We start from the raw sequence: 23,090 nt of genomic DNA on the forward strand, positions 1-23,090 counted from the left end.
TTGGGGCCTAGAGGGCGAGACACCCAAGCCTGCGGTGAGGTGGAGGTGGTAAACTCGACCAATGGGGCTGTTACTGGGCTCCTGGGTCTGGGAAGAGCGTCCGGCTCAGCCAAGAATTTGGTGAAGCCCCGCTGCAGCTGTGTGGGTGCTGGTTGTTTCGGGGCCCACAGTGCCACTGATCCCGCCTCTTGAGTTTCCCATGCGCCCTCTGCCCAGGCCCCCAGGGCCCAGTCCGCCTTCCTGCTCAGTCCAAGCGTGTTGGTACAGAGCAGGGTTCGTCTGGAGTCCGGACCTGGGAGCCTGGAGGCCCAGTGAAGCCTAGGTCCGGGTTGAGGTGCGGAATCTGGACTCGGGTTAAGGGCTCAGCTGTAGGACTGCAGACCAGACGGGTCCCTAGAGCCAAGATGCCTCTGTCCTGGAAGCGCTAGGTGCCTCTCGGTGCCTCCGCGGCCGGTGGGCGGAAGCTCGGGAGAGGACGCAAAGGTGGCGAGCTTCAAAGGGGGTTCAGTTGTGCAGAACCTGGCAGGCCCCGGGGCTGGCCCAGGAGGCACCCTCCTTGGCCAGGCGAAGGCTTCTGCCCACCCCTCGGGGCCGCTGGGTTCTCCTCCCGCAGCTCAGTCTCCCCAGCGCTCTCTCGGCGGCCGGGCTGGGGCGCACAGCGCTGCGCGCTTGCCGCTGCGGCCTGGCTGGCGGGCCCCGAGGGGCGCGGGGTCGCGGGCAGGCCTGCGGGGCTTTGTGCCGCTCGCTCCCGGGTGTGCGCAAGGCGCAGAGCATCCAAATTGACACCATATGTTTTCCTATTAGAGGCTTCGTGGTCGAATTCTAGGCGCATAATCATCGCTACTGGGCAAGAGCGCCCGCCGTCCCTAGGGAAGGGACACAATGATTGAGGCTTAACCTCTGAAGGGGAACTTAGCCGCGCTTCCTCGCTGCCATTTCGATGCTGGCAGAGGCGACCTGGCCCTGGCGTCTCCTGGGCGAGCACCAGCCCTAGGTCCCTGCGGAGGTGTCGGGGACGTTATTATTATTATTATTATTATTATTATTATTATATTTTTGAAATGGGGGGGGGGAGGAGGAAGGTCTAGGATTAGGCGACCTCATATGCCTTGGCATTCGGAGGTTGGGAATCGCCCAGGCTGTGCGTGGAGTTTGGAAAGCCTTTCTTGGTCTCTCTCTAGGACAGCATTTCTCTTTCTGGGAAGGCTTCCTTTGTCCACAGGGGAAGCCCTGCAGTTGGAGGGTAGACGGGTCCTGCCAAGCAAAGGAAGGCTACTTGGGAGAGACCGGAAGCGCGAACTAGGCCTTGCTCTGTGGGGAAAGTGATGTCCCCGAGACGTCCCCACTCCTGCTGCGTCCAGACAGAGCCCAGATCCCCCAAACGCCTGTCACTTCTCATTGAGCTTAGGCTCCGGGGCCCCCCCTCTCGGTGAGGGCCCCCCTCCGCCCCAAGCCTTTGCTACCCTGAACACGCGGCTCCCCTCGAAGGGGGAAACGAGTGCAGTTCAATCTCGTCTGAGTGATCTACAAATAGGGACGGAAAGGGTCGTTTTATCATGGTCCCGTTTGTCGTGACGATGCAATTTCCCGGAGCGGAGCACTGTCACAAAGTGACAAGGCTGCCACAAGCGCCCCGACTGATCTTTTCAATTAGCCTTCCATGCATGATCCGGAGCGACTTCCGCCTATTTCCAGAAATTAAGCTCAAACTTGACGTGCAGCTAGTTTTATTTTAAAGACAAATGTCAGAGAGGCTCATCATATTTTCCCCCCTCTTCTATATTTGGAGCTTATTTATTGCTAAGAAGCTCAGGCTCCTGGAGTCAATTTATCAGAGACTCCAAGGAGAAGAGAGGAGAGGAGAGGAGAGCGGAGCAGGGAGCCACATCTCCTGGAAGGGGCTGCAGGTTGGAGATTTGTACGGAAGTGGAAATTGTGCTTTGGCTTTATTTGTGTGCCTGTGGTTTCTAGGGAGGGGGCTGCAAGAAGTGCTAACTTCCTACCCCTGTTCTCTAAGATGAGACAATGGGCGAGGAGGCTGTGAGATAACAAGATAAAGGAGGGATGGGGCGGGGGCACTGTGGTGTGGTCTCTTCCTTTTCCTTTCGCTTTTTGATTTTGGCTAATATCTGTCCTTGGCTGTGGGGAGAGCTGAGAACAGCAGCGGAAGTAAATGGAGCTGTGGCCGCTGTGAGCAGACGCCCAGCCCAGGCTCCGCTGCCGCCGCAGCCGGACTACTTCGTGGTTGGAGCAGACCTGGGGCTCTGACCCTCATGCCTGCGGTAGAGGCGCTGAAACCCAGGTTAGGTTCGCTAGCTCCAGATCTGCTGTTCTGGTTCTTCTCTAGTCCTTCCCCTTCTCTTCTCCCACATACGTGCTTTTTAATCCGGGTGCGTGTGCGGTGCCTTCGCCCGGAGTTTGGAGTGTGACAGCAAACATTTCTGGACTCAAGCCTCTGCGGAAGCGCTGTGAGGCTGTGGGATTTGCTCTCACAGTCCCAACAAGGCGGAGAGCTTGGAGGTTCCGTGGTGTGGGTTCTGGGGAACCACCGTTTGCCAGACACTCAGAAGGGATCTTTGGGGAGATACTTTTAGAGCTGATGGTTTGCACCTTGTGGGTTCAGAGGCTGGTTGGGGTGTTTATGAAGAGGGACAGTGGTGTGGGGACACGGCTGGGGTGGTGCCGTAGTGAGGTGAGTGTGTTCTTGCTCCTTGGCAGGTGTCTGCCTGTCTGGTGCTTCTGCAGTCCGGTGGGCAAGAGTATGGCTGTGGTTGGGGCTGGGCTGCCCGATGCCCTGCATGGCTGCATGGTCCTGTTGTCATTTTTGATCGATTGCAGGGACCTGATCACCACGGTTGGCAGGAGTTGGCAGGGAGCTGAGGATGCATTTGGTTGTTTTCTCCTCCTCCTCCTTCTCTTCCTCCTCTCTTCTCTCTTCTCCTCTGCTCTCCCCTCTTTTCCTCTCTTCTCCTCTGCCTTTCCTTAGGTCACAGCGGAGTGAATCAGCTCGGTGGTGTCTTTGTCAACGGGCGGCCACTGCCAGACTCCACCCGGCAGAAGATCGTAGAGCTAGCGCACAGCGGGGCCCGGCCGTGCGACATTTCCCGAATTCTGCAGGTGATCCTCCTGGCGTGCCCCACTCGCCGCCCCTGCGGCCCTCCACTTTCAAGGCCCTCTCTTCATTTCTTACTGTAAACGCTGCTAATTATGGACCCCCCTCCCTCACCCCCCCACCCCAGTCCTCACGCCACTCCCCTGTCTTCCCGCTTTCCCCTCTCCTTCCACCATCCTTCCTTATCCCTTTCAACCTGGGTCAGTCACATAACTCATCTGCTAAAAAAAAGAGTGTGTGAATTAAAAGAAAAAAAAACTTTCTCTTTTCACTTGGTAAAAAAACATTTACGTTTTTAAATGTACTATAGTTTATGTGCTAGATTAAGCGGCATAATTTCATTTCCTTCTCTCTCATCCCATGCTTACCTCAGATTTTGAGATATTGGTGTGCATATGATAAACTAAGGGAGAATATATATATATATATATATATATATATATATATATATATATATATATATTTAAAAAGACAAGTGCTATTTACCTCCCTCCATAGCTCTCATGGACTCAATTGGGTATATTTTTAAAGAAAATATAAGTTTAAATTCAGTTTACTTCCCCCCTTTGCTCATTAAAACATAACACCACTTTGAACATGGTCAGCACACACACAAATCTGACTTCGTTTTGATGCATCTTCTGGCAGTGTTTAAGAAAACAGTTTTTTTTAATTTAAATTAGTTTTTTTTTTAGTTCAAACTGTTTAAAAGTATCATCATATTTGTAGTTTTCAGGGCTACAAATGTAATTTTAAGAAAAAAAGCTCTCTACAGTAAGTTCTCGTACCATTGAAGGTATATTTTTGTGTTATAGACCCATGCAGATGCAAAAGTCCAAGTGCTGGACAATCAAAACGTAAGCTTGTCATTGTTTAATGCATACTTAAACAATTTTATTTTTGTCTTGAAATTATTAATAATGTGGTTTTCTGTCCACTTCCCCTATGCAGGTATCCAATGGATGTGTGAGTAAAATTCTGGGCAGGTATTACGAGACTGGCTCCATCAGACCCAGGGCAATCGGTGGTAGTAAACCAAGAGTAGCGACTCCAGAAGTTGTAAGCAAAATAGCCCAGTATAAGCGGGAGTGTCCGTCCATCTTTGCTTGGGAAATCCGAGACAGATTACTGTCGGAGGGGGTCTGTACCAACGATAATATACCAAGTGTAAGTTCACTGAGAACACGCCCCTCCCTGCCCTAAGCTCCATTCTCTCTCCTCTTTACCATATCTTTCTTCACCTTCTGCTCTCCTCCCCACCGTGTCTGTCTCTTATCTCCTCTCTGCTCTACCTCCCTGCTCTCTGTACCTGGGGCTGTTGAGAGGAGCATCCTGACCTTTTCTTGACTTTCTGGAAAATGGGAGTCAAGTGTGGGAAGTTGGTCACCTCATTTGCATGCTGCATAGTAGAGGGCGGAGGCACTTGAATGAAGAAGGAAAATTAAAATGAAAACCAGATTCTAACTTCCTCCAAATCCGCCTGCCTGAACATTCCTTCAGGCGTCAAACATCCGTTTCTGCGCTAATATAAAACAAAGTGCAACAAAGCTCTAAATAAGTCTAAGAATTTTTGGAAATCTTTTAACAAAGTAAAGCAGCTATGTGATCGGTCACCAGAGACCCCCTCATCCACCAGTTCTGACCCAACTCAGTTTCCATGCCCAAAGTGATGGCTGTCATTCTGTCCATCATGTCCTTGCAAATCAGCCTACACTGTCCCATGATGGTTGGGAGTTTTTTTTTTTTAGATGTGTTAAGAGTTGCTCTTTAAGGGGGTGGGTGTGTTGAGATGGGGATTTAAGACAGAGTGGCCTTGTTTTTAGGAGACACTACCATTTGGTTTGATTTGGGTTTGATTTGCAGGTGTCATCAATAAACAGAGTTCTCCGCAACCTGGCTAGCGAAAAGCAACAGATGGGCGCAGACGGCATGTATGATAAACTAAGGATGTTGAATGGGCAGACCGGAAGCTGGGGCACCCGCCCGGGTTGGTATCCAGGGACTTCAGTGCCAGGGCAACCTACCCAAGGTAAAAACTCAAGCAACCATCTAAACTCTCTGTATAAGCTGCCCAAAGTCTTCTCCCCAACCTTTCCCTCTCCGGGCTTCTGTGCTTAGAGGATGCAGTGGGGTGGGTGACTCTTCAAAGGCTTGGGACACATTGCTTGCACTGTATGTAGGTGGTGTTTATCGAACTCTCTGGTTGGCCTGGGAATGGAAGGGCTATGTCAGGAGTAATATGAATGTGGCTGGTGTGTACATGTGTGTTATGGGCAGGAGTATGTGCGTGTGTGTAAGAGCTAGCTTCGTGGTACCCTATTCAAAGTTGCCATTCAAATGCACAGAAAGTCCCTTTGCTGTAGAAGTGAGACAGGTTAACACTGACAGGCTGTGAGGTAAACATAATTGTATCATTTTGCTTTCTGCCATAATTGACAGATTATGTGACTACGAGTAGGGTTCAAATGAGAGAGGGTGAGCAGAGAGACGCGTGGTGAATGGGGCAATGGAAGTGGTGGTCTCCCAACTAAAACACCCCCCCCTCCAACCTTCTGGGCCCCCAGTTCTCACTCTCTGTGGGTGGCGACTGCTCAGAAGGGTGGAGTGACAATAGTGTGAGCCAGACTTGGGGTGCCCGGGTCTGGGAGAAGAGATGGGATCTGGATCATTCCAGCATGTGTGAGAAGGGATGAAGGAAGAGGAGCAGATAGGGGTGGGGTGGGGCCCGTGGGCTCTCTCCTTCCCTCCACACGCAGAGGTAGCTTGGTCAAGAATAGGAAACAGTTTACTGGGAAGATTAATCGGTATTTGTTGTCCTGGTGACAAGGAGATAATATGCGAGATAATGGGACGTGGCGGCTCACTCCCAGGAGCAGGACGAAGCCTGGGGGGCTCCTGGTTAGTGGGGGCGGCGCAGGACGCTGACGGGACTGCCCGGGCGACCGTGCGCTCTCAAGGCGGCCGTGGGTGCCCCGCGCCTCCACGGAGCCGGACTAGAGAAGGGGAAATCGGTAACAGTATGCGAAATAACTGGTACAAAGGATGCTTGTCACTCCCAAGAATTTGTTATGGGAACAATCCTGTCGCTCTGTAATTGCTCATTAGAGAACGTTTTGTTTCTCATTAAGGCGACATGAATAAGCGTCTAGTTGAAGGAGACAGCTGTAGAAATGTTCCACAGGAGACCTCTGGACACGATTCGGCACCAATTGCCAATTAGACATGTCAGTTTTAAGAGCAGAAAACAATATAGGACGGACACTGGGAAGATAGGGAGCAAAGCGCTCGGTCCGGGTTTCCCAGCGCGGCGCCCGGCCGGCCAGCGCTTCCCGGTGCGCTGAGCTGGGCGACCCGCCCGCCGGATCCCCCGATCCCGGATCGCCCCAACCCGCAGCCTCCCGGAGCTCAGCAGGCACACCTGAGGATTTGCCTCCCACCCGGCTGCAGGCCCAGGCCCGCTCTGGCCTCTGCCGAGGACGAGGGACTGACATGGTTAAGTGGGGACCACCACACCCTCACTTGACCTTTGAAACTAGGAGTCCCACGTGCGCCCAGTGGACACATTCCAGGGAAAGCGCACATCACACGCCATAGCGCCTGCCCACCAGCTTCCCAGCAGTCCCAGGCCTCTAGCCCACTGGGTCCCAGAAGCTGACCCCCCAGCCTCCACGCTGGCCCCTCGGCTCTAGGGCTCCCTTAGCTTGGGGCCTACAGCATGGACACCCCCTCCTGCTTCCTGGAGCCCCGACAGGAGCCGAGGGCTGCAGCTCTGCTAGCCCCACCGCTTCCCCACGCGTGCTCCCCAGGATCGGCACCGCTTAGGGCAGCTTTTTGTCTCGGGGAGCGCGAGGGCGGGAAGCGATTGCCTAACCGCGGGGACCTGGTGCTGCTGATTGGGGCGGGAGGTGGCGCTCCTTCGGGAACTTGGAACTTTTAGGAGGGAGTTGCTAGAGAATCCCGCGAACCAACTGCCAGTCCCCCTCCTGCTCCCGCACAAAACCCACTTCTGTGCCCCGGATCCCGGCGCGGACCGAGGCTCCGGCCGCGCGGGGAGCACGCGTCTCGCACACCCGAGAGCGTGGGACCCCCCACGCGCGCCGGGGGCCGCGGGGCGCTGGGGGAGAGCTGGGGCGGAGGCCTGGGGGATCTTCAGACTTCTTGGCGTTAACAAGGATCCCCTCCCACATTGGCCCCCTTCCCTGGGCCGGGGAACCGTTTTGGGGGCTTTTAAAGAGTCCCTTACTCCGAAAGCATAAGGCGAGGTTAAGTCTCAGAGGGAGACAAATATGGTTTCCATCTGATGGACGCCACGCGGCAGTGGGTAAAATCGTGACGGCGTGGGCTGACGAGAGACAACTCTATCCGGGCCCCCATTCTCCGGCGATTTGGGTTTTAGGGATCATGAGACACTTTTTCTTATCTCCTCCCCTAACCCCCACCCCCATCCCCCCCAATACCCAGGCCCTCTATAGGATTTAGTCAGTCTCTTTTTCAACAGATGCTACAATGTTTTGATCCGGGCTCCCGAGCTGAAAAGGTGCCGCAACCGGGTTGCTATCTTTTCTTGCTTGTTTTCCGCCTCACTGATTAAGACACTAAGAAACTAAGGAATGATTTTATTTCCCAGCGTCCTTCCCCCCCACCTCCCTTCTCCTTCCAGAAAAACAAATCCTGTCCCCAGCGTCAGATGGTCCTGGGGCTGGGATAATGGGAGGCGCTTTCACTCGCCTTCTCACGGATTAGGCTGGAAGGTGGACGGCGCCCAGCCCATTGAAGGCGCCTTCCCTGCGCTCGGAGGGGGCGCCTTTTAAAGAAGATATCTTAATTGTTTGCCACTTAGGTTTATCATGTGGGGAATTTGAGATCCAACTTCTAGTTTTATTTTGTGAAAAGCTTGGAGAGAGGAAGGTAAACCCACTAAAGAAAAAGGGAGGGAGGGAGCAATCTAAGAGTGACGGCTCTGTCACCGCCTGGCCAGAACAGTTGCTACTATGAAAGTAATAATAATAAAAATTAAAAAAAAATGCTTTCAGGGGTGCAGGCTCGCTCCGCTACGAGGAGAGGAGGCACGGAGGGATGCTACAGCCACGGGTTTCTCCTGACCCGCTTCTAATTCCACTCTCCCCCCAAAGAAGTTTAAAATCCAGCCCCCCCCATCTCCGTTGACTTTCCTCTCCTTAAATGTCAGTTCTCAAGTCAGTTGTGTGCCTGCGTTTGTGTGAGTGTGTGGGGAGGGGGAGGGGGAGAGGAAGGAGAAGGAAAGCGTGGGCAAATGTCCATGTTTTAAAATTAGGGAGATGTCAGAGGAGCAAAGGAGAGCAGAGAATGCTATCAGTGAGGGTCTTCTGAGAGAGACCAGGCAGCTTTGTTTAATTGGCAAGATCGAATGTGCCAGAAAAAGGACTGGGATGGGGCCTCCTGGAAGGCATGACTGATCACCCCTGCGAGATGGGATTGTGGTCTCCTCAGGGCCGTGTCCCTAAACGTCCGATGGTCAGTTTTTGTTTGTGTTTTCCTAAAGCAATACCCTAGGAGCCTGTCTAGTTGGCCCCAAAGGACTATTGCTAAAGTCCTCCTCATTCACTGAACCCCCAAGTAAGGGCGGCTCTTCATTTCTTTCCCTGAAAACAAAAACAAAAACAAAACACTTTGCTAAGTCCCTCAGAAACCTGGGGCAGTAAATTAGCGAAGGCGTGCTGGCTGGGCGAGTCTCCCCCGCGCTCAGCAGCCCTCCCCACTCCCGCCTTTCTGAGACAGCACAAGACACCCTAAGTAGTGCCTGGGCCTGTGAGTAATATTGTCTTTCCCCCTTATCTTCCCTTTCCTCTCTCTCTCCTCTCTCCTTCCACCTTCTTATCTCCTTTTCCTCTCAGCACTCTTTTCTGTCTTTCTTACACCTTTCTTCCTCCATCTGCCTCCCCTCTTTCCTGTCCCCCACCAATCCGGCCCCATCTTCCCTCCCGGCTCTCACCCTTATCCCCCCCAACCCTGGTCTCTATCATCCCTGATTGTGGGCTCCCCCACCACCACGCCCTCTAGTCCCCATCCACCCTCCCTGCCTCCCCCACTCCATGCGCTGGCCCCCCATCCACCTTCCACCACTTCCCCCCCCCCCGCCCCCCAGCCAAGCCCCTAAATAGCATTGAGGCGCCCGCTCTCCGGACAGTGATTAATGATAGCGGAGCAGAGGGGTTAACACACTTCACTGAAAAGTCTGTTGACTGGGCTTCTTGTAACACAATGTGGCCCGCTGCACGCCTCAAGAGAATCCTTTTGTTGTCCGCGCTCATTGTGGCCTCAAAATTCTGCCCACGAAAGTTTGCCAGCGCTCCTGCCCCAGGAGTTTAATAGTTTCCCTTACTTGCGGGGCATTGTGCGGCGCTGAAAAGCAGCCCCTAGCTATTCAAGTGTTGGTGGTCATCTCAATAGATCTCCAAGGGCCCATATGGTGGCCAGTGCCGATGAATCCGCCTGTTTAAATGGGGGAGAAAGTTGGGGTTTTAAAACATTTCAAAGTTCCTGAAAAGATCCCACTAGATCCTGTCACAATTCCCTGAACTCTTTGAAGGCGATGCCTATTGTCTCCTGATTATAAATGATATTCCTGGCCAAGTCGATTCCCACCAAGGCCCCCGAGAGGCCCCTCCCCCCTACTGGCCAAGTTTCTAGGTCAGCCCCTGTTGGTGTCCCTTGGGGGCCTCAGGACCCAAGACCCAGGACCCAGCTTGCAGGCCCAGTCAGGGCTGAGTGCTTCCCTTCAGACAGGCTGTGGCCTCCTGGGCAAGGCGCAAGACAGGAGACAGCTAGCTCAAGTGCACATCTTGCCCTCCAAGCAACAAGGGAAAACAATAAAACTTTCCCCTGTTTAATGATAGAAATTACATTAAAAGTGGTGGAAATGCCCTAATTAAAAATGTACCACTTAAATGATGTGCCAAGGATTCAGCTGCAGCCTAGAATACTTAGCTAGTTAGTGAACTCTCTACTATTTCTTTTTTTAAATTACACGTTAAAAATTTAAAAGAAATCTTACTTTTCTCTGGTGCAACACATTACAAAGAATGGACAGTCCTTTTATCTAAATATAAAATTCGATTTTCAGCAATTATAGCCTGTTCTTGGTGATGATATAATTACAGCTGTGCTCGTAATAGGTGTCAAGGCAAAGCGCACTCATACAATAGTTGAATAAAACTGCAGAACAATGCGAGTATTTCTAAATTCACAACCTTTAAAATGAAATTGACTGTGCAGAATTAAAATAAAAACTAGATAAATATTTTTTTAAAAAGATTACAAGCTTGGTTTGGTTTCTTAATAGCATTTTCTACAAACCTATCAACATCTAATTGATTAGATAGGAATTACTGATTATAGATCAGCTGAAATCTTGAACATCACTCTTCTATTTTCCCAACACAACCATAGGTAAATAGATTCTGTAGGGAAAGGTAACTAACTGGATGAGGCATTTGGGGAGTCAAGTTTAGTTATGAAAGATCATTATAATCGGAAACATTAGCACTTATTTTGTCATTCGAAGAAATGTTACTCTTTAAGTATATTGTATGGTCGGGCTCATCTGGATAAAAACAGAAAGGGAAAAAAAAAAAGGTCAGGTAATGTATGTCCAAAATGCCTTTTATTAAAAAGAAACACCCCTTGGGAATGTTTTCATAAGACTGTCTGAATATACAGCTCTTGGAGTTTGTGGCTATACCAGACCCTTTGGAGGCCCCAAGTTATTCCAAATTTCTCATACTGTCCTATTCTTTTTGTTCCAGATGGCTGCCAGCAACAGGAAGGAGGGGGAGAGAATACTAACTCCATCAGTTCCAATGGAGAAGATTCAGATGAAGCCCAAATGCGACTTCAGCTGAAGCGGAAGCTACAAAGAAATAGAACATCCTTTACCCAAGAGCAAATTGAGGCCCTGGAGAAAGGTGATGGAGTTTTTCAAAGTAGAGAAGCAGTAAATCAAAGTAAATGCCACATCTTCAGTACAAAGAGCTAAATTTAGCCAGGGCCCTTTGCATAGAGGACTGAAAAGATTTCTCTTTTCTTTTTGTCTCTTTATTTATTTATTTTTTTCTGGGCATCTTTTCAGTGTGTGTGTGTGTGTGTGTGTGTGTGTGTGTGTGTGTGTGTGTGTGTTTTCTTCTTTTCATGTACCAGTAATTCAAAGACTAAAAGTCTGACTTCTCATACTGAAAAAAATGATGATTTGGCTAATTCAGGCCACAGAAGAGTCCTTGAATGAATGTCATTCCAAAGAGAATTTAACTTGGTTCTGGTGGGATAGTTCTTCCAACAGTAGTAGCATTTTAAAAGGAATTGGTTGGAAGTGGGAACCAGTTGGATTCAGGATGTGGTTGACATGTTATGTGTAGTTCTGGCACAACAAAGAAAACTTACTCTTTCAGAGTTTGAGAGGACCCATTATCCAGATGTGTTTGCCAGAGAAAGATTAGCGGCCAAAATAGATCTACCTGAAGCAAGAATACAGGTACCCAGTTACCCTGTGGTTTCATGCTTTGTTACTCAAACCATTTGCCTTTTCTAGAGACAAAGGTGCTTCTAATGAACTTCATTCATTTATGTAAATGGTAACAGATTCAGTGTGCTGAATACTTTGCCACCATTGGGGGGAGGGGCACAGCGGAAATGCCGGAGGTGGGTGCAGGGCTAACCTGTTCTGTCTGATTTCAGGTATGGTTTTCTAATCGAAGGGCCAAATGGAGAAGAGAAGAAAAACTGAGGAATCAGAGAAGACAGGCCAGCAACACACCTAGTCATATTCCTATCAGCAGTAGTTTCAGCACCAGTGTCTACCAACCAATCCCACAACCCACCACGCCTGGTAATGTGAAGTGTTAATACTACTAAGAAACGTGTTTAAACCCGCTTGCCCTGGGCTCTGACTCTCACCATGACTGTTGGTTGTGTCTCTTTCCCTGCAGTTTCCTCCTTCACATCGGGCTCCATGTTGGGCCGAACAGACACAGCCCTCACCAACACGTACAGCGCTCTGCCACCCATGCCCAGCTTCACCATGGCCAATAACCTGCCTATGCAAGTAAGGGAGGCCTGTAGCTGCCTGCTTAGCGGGGGTGGGGAGTGGGTCAGGGCCTGCGGACTTCATTGGCCTTGTACGCCCCCTTGGGAGCCTTTCTCACTACAGTAATTGGCTTGCCCAGTCTCGTCTGAGATGAAAACAGTCAATCCAGCTTTTAGTTGATTGATTGATTCATGCCCTTAAAAAATATAAAAACCTGATGTTCAGTCAAGTTTATCTGCTTGTTGCTCACAGAGAATGTTAGCTTGATAATGGTGGGTGGGAAGGAGGCATGTTTTGGATGTCAGTGAAACTTGTCCTGGAAAATGGAAATAATGCTGGCACATTATCAGATAGTAAGGGGTGGGAAATAAAATTGGGATTTATATTAAAGCGTTCATATAATAGACTAGAGGCCCGGTGCATGCCATTCATGCACTGGTGGTGGTGGGGGGGTGTCCCTCAGCCCAGCCTGTGCTCTCTCACAGTCCAGGACCCCTTGGGGGATGTCCGACTGCCAGCTTAGGCCTGCTCCCCACATCGGGGGATGTCTGCCTGCTGTGGAAAGGGGGGAGGCTCCCGCTACCGCCTCTGCGCTCGCCAGCCATGAGCCCAGCTTCTGGCTGAGCAGTGCTCCCCCTGTGGGAGCACACTGACCACCAGGGGGCAGCTCCTGCGTTGAGCATCTGCTCCCTGGTGGTCAGTGCATGTCATAGCAACCAGTCGTTCTGCTGTTCAGTTGATTTGCATATTAGGGTTTTATTATATAGGATATATAATCTGTGTATGCATTTTGGACATTATATGTGATAAACTAGTGAGGAAGATAAAATGGGCCAGAAATGGGATTCATATTTGCATAGTGATATATGCTTAATATAGAGAAACAGCTAGTTTTCTTTGTACATCTTACAATAAAGAAAAGACATAGAAGGTATTGGCTAGAAATTTAGTGTGTCTTTGTTGAGAATTATGTGATGAGTTTGTGGCACTCCAAGCTGCCTGGGTTGATGCTATTTACTTGGTATAACAACCTGTCCCTACCTACTCTCAATTCTGTCCCAAATATTTATCAGCTCCTACACATGCTAGACCCTGAACCAGGTTAAGCCTTTATGATGGAAGTTATGCAGTGCAGGTGGGATGTACTAGAACTTTGCAGCTGATTGGATTCTGGATGAGGGAAAAAACTGGCCTTCTGGTGGGCCCTCTGCAGTGACTTTCCTAGGACTCCTGCCTGTGCAACAATTACAGATGCCCATGGTGTGAGATTGGCCAGCGTGAGCCCCTTCTGGAACCAGTTCTGTGGTTACAGAGTGTTTACTCTCCACTGAATATCTTTTGCTGGGTTTCTAATCCAAATAACAGCAAAATAAGTGTTTCACAGTCTTCAGACCAGTACAGGAGCAGCTAGATAAGCAACTTCAGAAGAATTATTTCCATGTTTATTTTTATTGCACCTGGGTATTATTGGCCATAGTGCAATTATTGTAAATTAAAGGATTAACAGCCCATTAGTTGGTGTTACTACAACTGCCTTGGAATTTTCCAGAAGTCCGATTGCCTGGAGGAAGTGATTTTGGGAATTAGAAACAAATGCAAGCTGAAATTCTGGCAGGGCCCTCAAGGCCTGCTTGCCTCTTTGAAACTGCTTGTTAGCAGTCATCCTCTGACTTTAGTAAGGCCACTGAGTAGCTTGTTCAGTTTTGTAAATTGTAGCAACATCTAGGTTTCTGTGAAGATAACCAAATGTGTACAAGGGAAAGCAATAGAAATAAACAGATGCTGCTATTCTATTAGGGTTGTTTCCACATGTACATTGGCATGGGTCAATTGATTTCACTGACTTTAAAAAAAAATTACACAACCTATACAACCCAAAATATACATGCATTCATAAAGCCTAAAGAAAATAACAATATGGGTGATTCTGTTCAGAGAAAATTAATCTTTGAATTTTGGAGCCGGAGCAGGGGTTGCTGGTGTATGTGGGAAGCTAGTCTGTCTGTCCATCACTTCATCATGTTGACCAAAATCTTCCACCATTTTACAAAAAGATTGGGTGTCCTCCTCTGAATCTTCTTTAATGTGTCATGCTCTCTGAGCCTGTGGATGTTGCAATGTTAAACATTTCTATAGTTCACAGAGCACATTAGTACTATCATCTTCTCCCTGGTTTCTGACATCATGCTTCTGTTAATTCATCCTAAGTTGTCTGTCCGTGAGAGTTCACGAGTTTTGCCCCAGTTCTGTGTATTTCTCATTTAGTTAGGAGAAAGGCTCATCTCTTCTATATCGCCATTGTACACATTTAGAGGGTAGCAACGCAATTTTAAGGACAAAACCCAGGCTGGGTTTGTGGGTCTAGAAGGAAGTTTCAGCTAATTCTCAGGATGGGGCTAGGTATTTACTGACACTTCTAACCACTTTAATATGAGATCATTACTGATCTGTCTCTTCAAAGAATCTTTAATCCCATGAGTCCAGCCATGAAAGGCTCCCAAAGTCCCCAAACCCAAATTTATAGAGAGCTCCTCCCACTGCTCACTGCCTCACAGCTTGAGATATGGGATTTGGGGGTCACTGGGTTCTCAAATAGATTGGATTTACAGAAGAAGGGATGTGTTTTAATGAAAGTCTTCATGCCATAGCTTCTCTAAAGATGTCAGCAGAGATCCAAGATAAAAATGGACAAAAGTCCTATTAATTTTATGGGTAGTGCCACCGTCTACCTGGGCAGTTGTCTAAATTTGTAGTACATTTATTTATTTAAAATATTGTTATTGATCTCAGAGATGAAGAGAGAGGGATAGAGAGGCAGAAACATCAATGATGAGAGAGAATCATTGACTGGCTGCTTCCTGCATGCCCCACACTGGGGATCCAGCCTGCAACCCGGGCATATGCCCCTACCGGGAATTGAACCATGACCTTCTGGTTCATAGGCTGACACTCAGCCACTGAGCTGGGTTGTAGTACTTTTAGAAGTTTGTTGTGTAGGCAGTTTTACTCTAGCAGTGGCCAATAGGACTAGTTGGAGGCCTGATCTTGAGTTCCCACATGGAATTTTCCAGTTCTTTACATGAGGACGTCTTCAATGGTCAGGGCTGTTGGCAGAGTTTCTGGGGAGGAGGGAGCTTGGGGATGTGGCTGTGTGATGTGTTTCTCTGTAACCACAGGTTTGTCTTTCTCCTCTCAGCCCCCAGTCCCCAGCCAGACGTCCTCGTACTCCTGCATGCTGCCTACCAGCCCTTCGGTGAATGGGCGGAGTTATGATACCTATACCCCCCCACATATGCAGACACACATGAACAGCCAGCCAATGGGCACCTCGGGCACCACTTCCACAGGTGAGCCGCTGCTCCGCAGGCTGCGCAGAGGTGGCCTTAGGAGCTTCTTTTGCCAGGTGATCTCCCTTCGCTCAAAGTTGACCTAAAGAAAACACACACACACACACACACACACACACACACAAAACCAACCTTCTGGCCTTGTGTGATCGTGTGTTTAACTCTTTATTGCTCGCCTTTCTGGGGAAAACTGATTGAAAAGGGAAATTCAGCCAATCTAGTTAGTAACTTGACACTATACAGACAGAAAGCAAAGTTGTTCTTCCTGAGGTTGTCTGCAAAGCCAAGGCCCGAGAATGTAAGGTTTCGGAGGGCTCCCTGAGCTGCACGGTGAGTGCTTACTAGAAGACTTCTCTCCCCGCTAGCTCCTCTGTGCTTCTCATTGCAGCTGAAGTACCACGTTGGTTTTCCAGAGATAGTTTTATCACGAAGTTCCGAACATACAAACCCATGGGGGCGTTTTTTCTTTCCTTTTGCATAGGGCCGTGGTCGGCAAACTGCGGCTCGCGAGCCACATGCGGCTCTTTGGCCCCTTGAGTGTGGCTCTTCCACAAAATACCACGTGCGGGCGCGCACGTACAGTGCGATTGAAACTTCGTGGCCCATGCGCAGAAGTCGGTTTTCGGCTCTCAAAAGAAATTTCAATCGTTGTACTGTTGATATTTGGCTCTGCTGACTAAGGAGTTTGCCGACCACTGGCATAGGGGACTTGGGACTCAATAAGGGTGTGTAAAATGTTATGTGGCTTCTGAAGCTGCTACTTTGGTTTGTAACACTTCAAGATATATAAAAATACAGTAAAAATGTTAGAATGCATTAGAGCTCATTGTTTTAAACTATGAAGTCATACTCCTTGCCTGTCTCTCGAAGGGAATATCTACATGGCTATTTTTTTTCCATCCACTTCTAGGACTCATTTCCCCTGGTGTGTCAGTTCCAGTTCAAGTTCCTGGGAGTGAACCTGATATGTCTCAATATTGGCCAAGATTACAGTAAAAGAAAAAAAAAAAGAGAAAGAGAAAAAATATATCGTGTTAATTCAGTCAGTGACTATGTGGACACAACAGTTGGGCGTTCAGAAAGGAAAGGAAAATGGCTGTTAGTAGCACTTCAGTTCTGCGATTGTGTCCCGTGTTGTACCACTGGGGCATGGACTTGGAACAAGGACCTTTGTATACAGAAGGCACGAGATCGGTTGGAACAAATCTTCATTTTGGTATCCAAACTTTTATTCATTTTGGTGTATTATTTGTAAATGGGCATTTGTATGTTATAATGAAAAAAAGAACAACATAGACTGGATGGACATTTGATCTGTGCTGGTCATGAAGTTGTTTTTTTTTTTTTTTAAAGGAAACCATGATCAACAAGCTTTGCCATGAATTTAAGAGTTTTATCGAGATATATCGAATACTTCTACCCATCTGTTCATAGTTTATGGACTGAGGTTCCAAGTTTGTATCATTCCTTTGCATATAATTAAACCTGGAACAAAATGCACTAGATTTATGTAAGAAATATCTGTTGGTTTTCCAAAGGTTGTTAACAGATGAAGTTTATGTGCAAAAAAGGGTAAGATATAAATTCAAGGAAGAAAAAAGTTGATAGCTGAAAGGTAGAGCGTGTCTTCGATATAATCCAATTTGTTTTATGTCAAAATGTAAGTATTTGTCTTCCCTAGAAATCCTCAGAATGATTTCTATAATAAAGTTAATTTCATTTATATTTGACAAGAATACTCTATAGATGTTTTATACACATTTTCATGCAATCATGCGTTTCTTTTTTGGCCAGCAAAGTTTATTGTTCTTAGATAGAGTTGTATTACTGTTCACAGTCCAATCATTTTGTGCATCTAGAATTCATTCCTAATCAATTAAAAGTGCTTGCAAGAGTTTTAAACTTAAGTGTTTTGAAGTTGTTCACAACTACATATCAAAATTAACCATTGTTGATTGTAAAAACCATGCCAAAGCCTTTGTATTTCCTTTATTATACTATTTTCTTTTTAACCTTATAGTGTGGTGTTACAAATTTTGTTCCCATGTTGGAGTAACATTCAAAACCAATGGTTACTTTCATACATTCTCTATTTTAAATCCCGATGATCCTTAAAGAAATAATTCTTAAAGATATCATAAATCGGAAATGTGTTAGAAAAAAATTCCACTTGAAAATGCATGTAGATCTGTGCCCATTTATGCCCACAACACACATACTAAATGGAAACATTTTCCAGCTAGCCATTTAATTCAAAAGCTCAAAGTCTAGAAATAATTTAAAAAATGCAACAAGCTATTAACTAAGAATTGTCCTTTGAATTAGGGCTGGCATTTTCAATCTGGGCAGATTTCCATTGTCAGCCTATTTCAACAGCGATTTCACTGAAGTATATTCAAAAGTAGATTTCTTATACAAGACTCTCTGAAAGCTGTTGCCTTTCTCCCTTTTCTCTCTCCCTCCCCTTTGCACAGAGGCATCATTCCCCATTGAACCACTACAGCTGTTCCCATTTGAATCTCCCTTTCTGTGCGGTTGTGGATGGTTGGAGGGTGGAGGGGGGATGTTGCATGTCAAGGAATAATGAGCACAGACACATCAACAGACAACAACAAAGCAGACTGTGACTGGCCGGTGGGAGTTAAAGGCCTTCAGTCATTGGCAGCTTAAGCCAAACATTCCCAAATCTATGAAGCAGGGCCCATTGTTGGTCAGTTGTTATTTGCAATGAAGCACAGATCTGATCATGTTTAAAGTGGCGGCACGCAGGGCAGGAGTGCTTGAGCCCAAGCAAAGGATGGAAGAAAATAAGCCTTTGTTGTTTTGAAAACCTGTCTGAGACTTTTATTTCTGTATGTTCTGTGCAACACATAAGTCAATATAGATGAGTTTCCTTCTGCAAACTTCCGTCAAAGGCTGGGGGTCCCGGCAGTGTAGATTAAATGCTTGCACAGGCAGAAAACCCCTGGGGACAAAGACACACTTCCACTGAATTGTACTGTGCTTTTTTTGTTTTGAATCCCCGAAAGCAAATGACCAGAGATATAGAAATTAGTTGGAGGCTTTAAGAAACAACCTTCTACCTCCACATCTCCTATTTTCTTGTTAAGGAGTCACTTGTGAACAGATCATTGTGATTCATCTCTCTGGCATGCTATGTGTTAATGCTCTTATTCCACCAGAGTTGCTGTGCATTGAGAGACACCTTCCAAGGTTGATTGTAGCTTTTCTATGTGTGCCTGTAGTTTGATTCAATGTCAGTCTGCGCTGCATGCGTGCACACTTCTGCAGGGGCGTGTGCAGACATATGCACTGTTGGTACAGTGGCCCATGCAGGTGTTTCTACCTCCTGACATTTCACAGCCTACATTCCCAGAGGGACATGTGTCCAGGGAACTGTTGGAATGGCTACGTGTGGTGCGTGCTGCTGCTGCTGCCTGGCTTCTTCCCTGGGAGAAGGGGGACAGTTTCCAACCGGCTATGATTTGGGCCAGGGTCAGGCAACCAGTTCTGGCCCATGGCTCTGTTGTGTAGAGTATAGACTTTGGAAAACTGGTGGCCCTTGGGTGCGGGAGCTGGGAATGGGAGAAGGGGAGTGCTGGGGGAGTGGAGGGTCTGTGCGTGTGCACTTGGGCCCGTGTGTATATATATACATGTGACCTCTGAGGGTCTAGATTTCCGGGGCACAGTGGCACGGCCTGGCTGAGTTGGAAGAAGCGGCTGCCCAGCTGCAGAAGCCCTCTGGTCCAGCAGGATGGAAGGCTGCCCTGCCTTCTGCCCTCACCCTGGGGAGATGAGCTATACCCTGAATGCAGCTCTGGGCATCCTCCCGGGGACGGCATGGCCAGCACTGTGTGGAAGCAATGCCCAGGAGGCTGCCTTCGACTCATTGTTGAAACCGTTCATTTATTTATAGATAGGTGTATGTGTGTACGTATTGGTGGAAACTCCAAGGGAGGCTTTGGCACCATCTTCCAGGACGGTGGCCTGGTATTTGGGGTGTCCTCAGTAGAACCACACGACTAACAGCTTATGCTTTTCCTCCAAGCTTGGCTGGCTTAGGGAGACCTGGTGAACAGAATTAGAGGTGAATGTCTGAGTAAGAAACATTCAGGTTACTGAGTAAAAAAATTCTTTTTTACTACAAGGGATTTCCAGAATATTTTCCCTCCAAAGCTGTGCCTCCTGACTCTTTCATGGTGACCCACTGACTTTTCTTGATACAGCTCACATACTCATCTCCTCCTGCTTTAAAAAAAATCTTAACTAGTTTCCTGAGATGCAGTATTATTTTTTAAGATTCAGCTATTTTTTTGGGGTGAATTTTTGTCATCTTAGGGTGGCGTCTATATTCTTCTGCTTATTGGTTTTCCCTGGGCCTTCACATTAACAAGTTATAAAAAGAAGGCTCTTCTTTGAATGTCTGGCTCACCAAGACCAAACACAAATTCTTCCCTTGTTTGTTTCTCCAGAATAAACCTCACCTGGTTTTTTTTGCATCACTTCTGCATAACATCACTGCTCAGTTTTAAAGTTCAGAGTGTAAGTATTTAGAGTTAGTCTTGCTTAAATTTGATGGTGTTGATGGCGACTATCTATGGAAGGCATTAATGTTTTAGAAATGACATTCATAATGGACTTAAACAAATGAATAGGGGCCACCCCACCCCCATTTTCCTTTTGTATGTGGATGCCTGTGTCTGATTCTTTAAAATTAAAAGATAGACAGGGAATCAATTGCCAAGTGTTGCTTCTTATGAAGTAGTTTTATTTTGTGTAGTGTTAGTAATCGCAGATCCTGGAGGTGCAAATAAAGAATAAATGGGAGAGAAAGAGAAAAGTGGAAATTGGTGGCTACTAAAAAGTAATTCCTAAGGTCTTAGAACCCCAGGACCTGAGCAGACTGCCGTGGTCAAAATATTTACCTCACTAAAAAAAAATGGCAAATCTAGCGTAAGAAATGAATACTAGAGAGGGTTTTGAAGTTTTAGAAACATTTAAAACACTCTGTTTGCCATTGTTACATAAGTGTTTATATCTTGAGACAAGTTGATAATTGAAAAAAATATGCTTATAGAATGTATATTTCATAATGTATCAAAATGGTCCATATACCTACGGTAGCATCAATGAAGACCAATATTTTTATGTAGTAAGTTATTAACTTATGGCTAATTGGATAATGCTTCCAGAAGGAAGGAAAATACATTTTCAGAGTGGGTTTTTATTGGAGGAAAACAAAAATATACATCCCTCTTCAGTAGCTAATTTTTACAAAGCCTGCCTAGTGAATCAGAACCAAACACTTGCATCTAATTTTTGGAAGGCCCAGGTACTATTGTTCAAAATGCACTTTTACTGAGTTTGAAAAGTTTCTTTTATATTTAAAATAAGTTGGGATCAAATATGCTCACTCAATTTTTAGAGCATTTATCTGTTTGCAAAGCATACATTAACTAGTAATTGGCTGCTAATTTTATAGACATGGTAGCCAGGGTAGTAAATCAATGATCTATTAAGTATTTTTGACAAGCAATTTACATATCTGATGACCTCACATTTTCTTTTCAGAGTCCAATACTATGTAATTGTTCCGTTGTGTGTTTGTATAAAATGAGTCACAACACGGTAAGAAAAAGGTTAGAGTTATTAAAATAATAACCAGACTAAAATAGTCATTTGAATTTATTCAGATTGTTCATAATGCTTTCAAAGGATATAGCAAAGCTTTTGGGGAGTAACTGCACATGCTTTATTATCTATGGACTAAATTGAGTTTCTGAAGTTGCTTTAAATTTTAAAAGCACCTTTGCTTAATATAAAAAAGCCCTCTAATTTTAACTGACAGATCAATTCTGAAACTTTATTTTGAAATGAAAATGGGAAAGAATTTGTGTCTCTTGAATTAAAAGAAGTGGAAAAAAAAAAACCACACCAGACATTCTAAAAAAAAAAAAGAAAGAAAGAAAAAAAGAAATCTGATTTTTAGTACTAATGAAATAGTGGGTGACAAAATAGTTGTCTTTTTGATTTTGATCACAAAAAATAAACTGGTAGTGACAGGATCTGATGGAGAGATTTGACATCCTGGCGAATCACTGTCATTGATTCAATTATTCTAATTCTGAATAAAAGCTGTATACAGTGTGTGTTTATGCTACAGTGGTTTTTTTTTTTTTTTTAAGTGACTGACATTCATCAGATTGGTTAGACAGTTTAAAAACCTAGTCTTTGTTTTCTACAATGTTGTCAAGAACAAATAAAGTGTAATTTGTGGTATATTAAGAGCAAACTACTTAAAATGCTAGTTATAAAACTGCTTCAAAATACTCTAACATATTTGAAAATGTATTTTGGAAATTTAGGTTGTAACAGCTTTAAATAGCTTTAAAAAATTGAAACTTTTAACTTACATATGCAAATTACTTAAAACATTTTTTTGGTCTACTATTTATCAGAAGCTGTGGGAGTATGGAATTATGATTCAAAATCCTAATGTTTCATATGAAAACTGGTTCAGTATGCTATAAACCCCAAAGACATGTCTATATGGTTATAAATGTAAGTGCCCAGTCAATGTTCATAATTAACAAAGAGTTTGCCTGATGCAAGCTGAGTTAGCTCCGGTTTTCTGCTTTGTCTCAGCCCTATGTTCTGTAAAAATCCCTCACCAAGCTTCCATACATGTTTTCCCCAGTTTTCTAGCATGAATGTAGCTGTCAGTTTGAATTTCAGTCCCGAATTATGTGTGTTGACATAATTTCGTAGTGCTGACTTCAATTGTTTAGGATTAAATAGAAGACCATCAACTTCTTTCTCTATGCTTTCTAGCATTCAAGTCCTTTATATTCATTAACTATTATAGCAGACTAATTACCTTTAATGGAGCCTTAATCCCAAAATATTATTTTGTCTTCATCAATTTAATCATAGGATGCATAAATGCAAATTCATTTTATTATTGGTCTTCATATATTAGCAAACTAATTTTTCAATGTTTTAAAAAGCTTAGCATTTTTGGTTGCAAGTGACTTTTTAAGAAAGAGAAAATACGTTTTTCATACACAATTTTGAATTTCAGAATGCTTTATACGCTACCCTCTGTGACACGCACTTTACCGTGAGCTACTAGTAAGTGCCTTAATAAATATACAGCCATGACCACTGTATGGCATCTTGAACTTCTGACATTTTATTTAAAAATAAAAGTACCTATTTTCCTTAGAGGCAGCATAAAACACATTTTAAAATGAAAGTATTTCTTCTGTATTATTTCTGTACAAAAATTTGGTTTAAAAAAATGAAGAATGGTGGCATCATTCTGCAATCCTGTGTTTTTCAACAATTGGAGGGTCAGATCGTTAAGAAAAATATTTACATAAGCTCTTAGCACTCATAATTAGAGTGTCATAATTCTGCGTGCAATGACTAGGGAGGCATCTAGAAGTCCAGGTGCTTCTTGCCTCCGGCCATCATGCCACAGCCTGGGCCCAGCAGCTTGGCGGAGTCTGCCAGATCCGGTTTGCTCGAGCGGCTCACTGTGTCTGACAAGTCTGGAGGCAAATGCAGTCTC

General features: G+C 45.9%; 2 protein-coding genes across 3 annotated transcripts in view; one reads left to right on the top strand and one right to left on the bottom strand.

The window, feature by feature from the left end:
* Positions 1-1,742: 1,742 nt before the first annotated feature.
* PAX6 (paired box 6) lies at positions 1,743-16,513 on the top strand (the record flags this gene model as incomplete). 2 transcript variants are annotated; one of them, XM_079787018.1, is made up of 11 exons in its annotated part: positions 1,743-1,926; positions 2,987-3,117; positions 3,928-3,969; positions 4,064-4,279; positions 4,976-5,141; positions 10,897-11,055; positions 11,536-11,618; positions 11,822-11,972; positions 12,073-12,188; positions 15,367-15,517; positions 16,428-16,513. In XM_079787018.1, the coding sequence occupies 11 exons, from the start codon at positions 1,743-1,745 to the stop codon at positions 16,511-16,513; spliced, it is 1,485 nt and encodes a 494-aa protein (XP_079643144.1). The 2 variants fall into 2 exon arrangements, with proteins under 2 accessions (XP_079643144.1, XP_079643145.1); XM_079787019.1 differs by lacking the exons at positions 1,743-1,926; positions 3,928-3,969 and having other exon boundaries at positions 2,995-3,117; positions 4,064-4,078.
* A 4,481-nt stretch (positions 16,514-20,994) lies between these two features.
* Positions 20,995-23,090, bottom strand: part of ELP4 (elongator acetyltransferase complex subunit 4) — a 170,170-nt gene continuing 168,074 nt past the window's right edge. The window contains exon 10 of the mRNA XM_079786923.1: positions 20,995-23,089. Coding sequence (XP_079643049.1) covers positions 22,958-23,089 — 132 coding nt within the window. The 3' untranslated portion in view covers positions 20,995-22,957. The remainder of the gene's footprint in view (position 23,090) is intronic.

This window comes from Cnephaeus nilssonii (genome assembly GCF_951640355.1).
Source record: "Cnephaeus nilssonii genome assembly, chromosome: 13".
In the NCBI taxonomy this organism is placed as follows: Eukaryota; Metazoa; Chordata; class Mammalia; order Chiroptera; family Vespertilionidae; genus Cnephaeus; species Cnephaeus nilssonii.